The sequence below is a fragment of the Ailuropoda melanoleuca genome, chromosome 16 (genome assembly GCF_002007445.2).
Source record: "Ailuropoda melanoleuca isolate Jingjing chromosome 16, ASM200744v2, whole genome shotgun sequence".
NCBI lineage: Eukaryota > Metazoa > Chordata > Mammalia > Carnivora > Ursidae > Ailuropoda > Ailuropoda melanoleuca.
Window position 1 is genome coordinate 44,435,727 of NC_048233.1, and position 6,903 is coordinate 44,442,629.

General features: G+C 39.6%; 1 protein-coding gene and 1 pseudogene across 1 annotated transcript; one reads left to right on the top strand and one right to left on the bottom strand.

The window, feature by feature from the left end:
- Positions 1–1,384: 1,384 nt before the first annotated feature.
- On the top strand, positions 1,385–2,364 carry LOC100482552 (annotated as a pseudogene).
- A 3,183-nt stretch (positions 2,365–5,547) lies between these two features.
- Positions 5,548–6,487, bottom strand: LOC100482302 (olfactory receptor 6C75-like). The gene is given in 2 exon segments (XM_011217111.2): positions 5,548–6,171; positions 6,173–6,487. Coding segments are annotated over 2 exon segments (939 nt in total).
- Between the last annotated feature and the right edge of the window lie 416 nt (positions 6,488–6,903).

The following is a 6,903-nucleotide window of genomic DNA, read 5'->3' on the forward strand; positions in this document are numbered from 1 at the left end:
TATTAATTTAAAGTATGCTTTTTAGGGCAGCTCAAAAGGCAACTCTAATAAAATTCTCAAATGTGCAGAGAGACTTCATGGAACCGTCTTTACAGAATAATAAATTTAACCTAAGTAGTAGTATTAAAAGAGGTATTTTATGTACTTAAATTCACTCTACAACACTCCTCACCTGATGTCATAGTGCCTTTGAAACGCTTGCAAGTTGTTTATTTCTTGTTACTATTTCATCCTGAAATGGAGCATGACAGAAATTGACCTTATTTCACTGCTATTCTGCACCACCTGGCTACTCTTCTTGCGTTCCCTATCTTCATTGAAAAGTTCACAATGGGGCATCTAGGTGGCTCAGAGGGTTAAGCATCGGACTCTTGGTTTCAGCTCAGGTCATGATCTCAGGGTCATGAGATCAAACCCCATGTTGGGCTCCACACAAGGGTGGAGATGGCTTAAGATTCTCTCTTTCCTGGGGCGCCTGGGTGGCTCAGTCATTAAGTGTCTGCCTTCAGCTCAGGGCATGATCCCAGAGTCCTGGGATCGAGCCCCACATCGGGCTCCTCCGTTGGGAGCCTGCTTCTTCCTCTCCCACTCCCCCTGCCTGTGTTCCCTCTCTCACTGGCTGTCTCTATCTCTGTTAATAAATAAATAAAATCTTAAAAAAATAAGATTCTCTCTTTCCCTCTCCCTGTGCCTCTCCCCACTCCCATGCACATGATCTCCCTCTCAAAATAAATAAATAAATAAATAAATAAATAAATAAATAAATAAATTCACAGTGAATTGTGTCTATTAAGCCACATGCCTGGATGTCATTGTTTTCTCGATTTCCCCCCACAAGCTTGCGTTTTTTGCTCCATCCCCACCTCAAGAAGATTTCACATTTCTTGAAAATGCCCCATTATTATTATTTTTATTATTGTTATTATTATTTACATTCTCAGTACTAATATCTTAGCTCTGGATCTTGCTATTTTTTTTTGTTTGTTCAACTGCCACAAACCCTTATATCCCTTCAATCTATTCTATGCATTTCAACCAGAGTCATTCTTCTATTTGCTTAAAGCCTTCAATGACTACTCATTACCGTAGTACAAAAATCCAAGTTGATGCTTGGAAATGGCTTTAGGAATTATTTCTCAAATTGAGAATGGTAATTTTTAATGTTAGACTTCAGCATGGGGTGAGGAAGGAGGGTATTTATGTGGTTATTATGGTCATGCCTGTGTCTGACTCACGGTATATACAGATGAGTAGTTCCTCTCCTTATCCATTGAACTAAAATCTTGAATTTATCTCAAAAATACATGCATGCACTCTCTATTCCTCTTCACCCAACAGACAGCTGCATCTTCCTGTGTGGTGCCAGGCAGGTCTCAGAGACACGATGGTGAAGGTTGGAGTAAACAGATTTAGCCAGATTAGACCTGGTCACCAGGGCTGCTTTTAACTATGGCAGAGTGGATATTGTTGCGATCAATGACACCTTCATTGACCTCAACCACATGGCCTACATGCCCCAGTATGACTCCACCCATAGCAAATGCAATGGCACAGTCAAGACTGAGAATGAGAAACTTGTCATCAGTGGAAAGCCCATCTCCATCCTTCAGGAGCAAGATCCCGCCAACATCAAATGAGGAGATACTGGTGCTGAATTTGCTTCACTACCATGGAGAAGGCTGGGGGTCATTGGAAGGATGGAACCAAGAAGGTCATCATCTCTGTCCATCGTTCTCCTGGCGCTTCATGTTTGTGAGGAGTGTGAACCATGAGAGGTATGACAATTCCCTCCAGATTGTCAGCAATACCTCCTGCACTACCAGTTACTTGGCCCCTCTGGTTAGGTCATTCATGACAACATTGGCATCATGGAGGGACTCATGACCACAGTCCATGCCATCACTGCCACCCAGAAACTATAGATCACCCTTCTGGGAAGATGTGGTGTGGTGGCTGAGGAGCTGCCCAAAACATCATCCCTGCTTCAACTGGCACTATCAAGGCTGTGGGCAAGGTCATCCCTGAGCCACGTGGTAAGTTCGCAAGCATGGCCTTTCATGTTCCCACCCTTAATGGGTCAGTTATGCATTTGACCTGCTGCCTGGGGAAAGCTGCCAAAAATGATGACATCAAGAAAGTGGTGAAGTAGGCAACACTGGCACCCTCAAGGACATCCTGGGATACACTGAGAACCAGGTTGTCTCCTGCAACTTTGACAGTGACACCCAGTCTTGCACCTTTGATGCTGGGGCTGACATTGCTCTCAATAACTACTTTGCCAAGCTCATTTCCTGGTACCACAATGAAGTTGGCTATAGCAACAAGGTAGTAGACCTGATGGCCCATATGGCTTCCAAGGAGTAAGAGCCCCTGGACCACAAGCCCCACTGACAGCATAAGAAAAAGAGAGAGGCCCTGAGCTGACGGAGAGTCCTTGCCCCAACTCATCCCCCAGCACACTGAGAATCTCCTGACCTCTACAGTTTCTATCTCAGACCCCTTGAAGAAGGGGAGGGACTCAGGGAGCCCTATCCTGTCATGTACTATCAATAAAGTATATTGGACCCAACCAGAAAAATATATGTGCATGTGCAGACACTGCTCTCAAATCTTAAAAAGAATTGATTCAAGTTTTAAAGTGTTTGGGATTCTGCACATGCACACGCAGATGTATGTCTATGGATTTATACATATTATGTGTATATACTTAAATACAAATATTTATGGGGCACCTGGGTAGCTCTGTTGGTTAAGCATTTGCTTTCAGCTCAGGTGATAGTACCAGGGTCCTGGGATCGAACCCTGCGTTGGTCTCCCTGCTCAGCAGGGAGTCTGCTTCTCCCTCTCCCTCTGCCCCTCCCCCAACTTGTGCTCTCTCTCTCTCTCTCTCTCAAATAAAGGAAATCTTAAAAAAATAAATACAAATATTTATATATAATATATATAATACTAGATATATAAAATATATATAATATATTCATAGACCATGTATGTGTGTGTAACTAGTTATGTCTATGTCTAGGAACTTTGGAGAATTGATTTCTGATATTTTAATGATTTTTTTTCTCTTTCTTTATTAAATAGTAGAGTTACAGGAATGTTGTTTCCTTTTGTAATTTGTCTAAGTAAATTGTCGGTTTCATTCTACTGTTAACTATTAAAGACTGTAGAAGTCGAATGCCAGTGAGACCACAGAAGACGTAAATACCGTCATGGATCCATGTGTTCTGGAAAATGAAAACGAATAAGGCCACAGAAGACGTAAATACCGTCATGGATCCATGTATTCTGGAAAATGAAAACGAATAAGGCCACAGAAGACGTAAATACCGTCATGGATCCATGTATTCTGGAAAATGAAAACGAATAAGGCACACAGCAGTGAGAATCACTGTGAGAAAGTGGAAACTGGCGAAAGAGATGGTACTAAAAATGGTTTATGTGCTATTACCAGAGCCAACAGCCTTCCAACCCCTTATTCGCCCATTCATTCATTCATTCATTCATTTGTTAACTAAAAACATGGTCCATTAGATTTGTGGACTCTTGCAAAATGGTTAATGATAATAAAGTTTTGCCTCATTCAGATTGCATATTACTCTCAACCCAGGGTACTTGCCCTTCATAAAAATGAAGCAAATCAACAGATCATTCAATTATGTGATCAGTGAATTACTAAGATAGTATCTTTAAAGCTTTTTTACAATCTCCTTAGTTCTTTAAAAAAAGGAAAAATATTTTTGAAATATTAGTGTGAACATTAAATATGAACATACTTTTTGAAAGCCTCTGAAACCATGACCTCCAACATATATCTGATATATTTCTCACCAAAATTACATTACTATAAAAACTTCATTATTTCCTAATACTTTTAAAAATGATATTTCAGGGGCACCTGAGTGGCACAGCGGTTAAGCATCTGCCTTCGGCTCAGGGCGTGATCCCGGCGTTGTGGGATCGAGCCCCACGTCAGGCTCCTCTGCTATGAGCCTGCTTCTTCCTCTCCCACTCCCCCTGCTTGTGTTCCCTCTCTCTCTGGCTGTCTCTATCTCTGTCAAATAAATAAATAAAATCTTTAAAAAAATGATATTTCAATTTAAAGCATTTAATATTAGTTTTGGAAAGATGTATAGGGATTTTCATATTTTACTGACAATGTGAATGTTAGAATCAACTTCCTCAGAAAATTTCTTGTCAATCAAGAGGGCCAGTTTTCTTTACCATCTTATTTTCCCCTTTTTCTCGTCTGTCTTCCTTTGTAGTTGCCTATCATATATAATATATATTCATTTAGTTAACATTTGCATGTTGTTTTTCCACATTCCTGATTTTCACTTTTGCGCTTCTGTGTACTTAGAATAGTCTTACGAAAGCAAACGTGTATTGTTTCATTTCTTTACAAATTGCTCCATTAAAGAATTTATAAACAAAAAAATTATTTACCTTTCACTTTATGGTTTTATTGTGTTAAATCTGCTTGATAAAATGTAATTTATTCCATGAATGTAAAATGGTAAGAAATAGGTGAGTGCTCACGGACAGTCTCGTCTATGAGCAATCAAAAGAAAAGTCTCTAAGTAGAGACGACGTGTGGTAGAGCTCTTTACATTAATGTATATATCAGACCAAGCTGGAAATCAAGAAACCAAAGTCAAATCCATTTACCCAGTATCTGGTTAGACTCATAACTATTGTCTCAAGACAAACAATTTTGTTTAGTGATACATTGCGGCTGAGGGGCTCAGTGACTGTAGGAACCAGGCTTGGGCACATTTGTCACTGTTACCTGCAAGAGTCGTCTTCCTGGATATGGGGGGGGGGGCAGAACGTGCTGCGAAAGAGGCCCTGGAAAGATAAAGACAGTACGGAGATGTGCTAATAAAGGGAAGCTAAGGCATAAGTCATGTCATCATTTCCAAGATACTCTCTGAAGTCTACACGTCACAGCATTCCAGATTCTAGGTTTGTCATTTTCTTCACGTCAGTAGAAAAGACGACTTTTGTAGCAATTGAAAGAATCTGATTATAAAAATGAATTTTCTCAGGATAGCTTAATTTGCCTTTATAGACCATGGTTTTCCTTTTAAATATGATTGGCAGGATAGGGAAATCTTCAGTGAAAGATTTTCTTCTCTTGGTGACAAGAAGAAGAAATTTTAGAGGTATTAGTTAAGCTACACATTTTTACTTATTTCACATAAAATAAATTTTATATTTGTATGTGATGTCAAGCCAGCTTCTTACAGTACAGCCATTTGCGTTTTTGTATAAATTTATAAGCTACCTTGCTTTGATACGGAAACAGTAAAGATTACTGACATCAAAGATTAAGTGACACCGGTGAAGACTGGCCATTTTCTATATAACTTAAAATAGATAGGACCCGGCTTTTAGGCTAAGAAAAAGAGACATTAATCATATATAAAAATGTCTAACTGAAAGAATGAAATCAGGTGTTTCAAGAATTTATATAGTAAAAGCTAGAGGGTTTTTTGTTCAGCTTTGCTTTCTGGGGTATGTATACTATATTTTGCATAATCACATTCATTTATTTGAAGAAAAGGCCATTCTCCGGACCATGTTTTTGAAGGCTTGCTTCACCTGCTGGTTTCTTAGTGTATATATGAAAGGATTCAAGAGAGGAGCCACTGAGGTATTGAGCACAGCTACTCCTTTGTTTAAAGTCACCCTTGCCCTTGCGGAAGGCTTAATGCACTTGAAGACGCAGCTGCCATAAGAGAGGGAGACCACTGTCACGTGGGAGGAACAAGTGGAAAAGGCTTTTTTCCTTTGACTCGTGGAAGGAATTCTCAGAACTGTCCGGGTGATGTATGTGTAGGAGAGCAGAACAACCGTTAAGGTGACCATCAGTGTTACCACCGCTAAAATAAATGCCATGAGTTCTAGAAAGCGAGTGTTTGTGCAAGAAAGCTGTAGAATTGGAGAAGAGTCACAGATAAAATGATCGATTATATTGGAGGCACAGAAATCCAACTTCAGCAGCAGGATTACTGGTGGAAAGATGATCAGGAATCCTGCAAGCCATGAGCTAAAGACAAGGAGTATGAAGGCTCTGGGATTCGTGATGGTCATGTAATGGAGAGGTTTGCAGATGGCCACGTAGCGGTCATAGGACATGGTGGCCAGAAGGTAAAATTATGTCACCCCCCCATAAGATGAAGAAAAATACCTGAGCCACACAATCGTTGTAGGAAATGGTTTTGTTTCCCGTCACGATAGTGACAAGGAATCTGGGAATGCAGACAGATGTGAATGGTATTTCTAGGAATGAGAAGTTTCGAAGGAAGAAACACATTGCAGTCTGCAGGTGGGGATCCGAAACGGTGAGGGTGATAATGGTCAGGTTCCCAGTCACACTGAGCATGTAGGTAACAAGAAGAAATATGGAAAGTACAACCTGCCACTGTGGGTCATCTGTCAACCCGAGAAGAATAAACTCTGTTACTGCTGCGTGATTTCTCATTATTTTCCTTCTTTATGATGGTATTCTTTGTTTTAGCTGAGAAATAGACGAAAAAATAAGACGGAAAAGAAGCTGAAACACACACATAAATGTACAAACACATTTAAAAAATCATTGCTGTCCTTTGCTTTTAGAGAAAAATGACTTTGTAATAAAAGAAACAAAATACCTTTAAAATTTATTTTTTATATCATACACTGGCTCATTATCTCTATATTTCCTTAATTGTATTTTCACATCTCTCAGTATAAATCTGTCTTCTGTGTGTTTCAATGTATTCCTGAAAATAAGGAAAGAAAATCGAGATTAAAACCTCTGAGACTGAAACCTCCTCAAGTAAAACTATGAGCTTACTCTCAGCGTACCACAATATTCTTTGAAGGTATTTTTAGTTGTTGCTTTCCTCTCCATATATT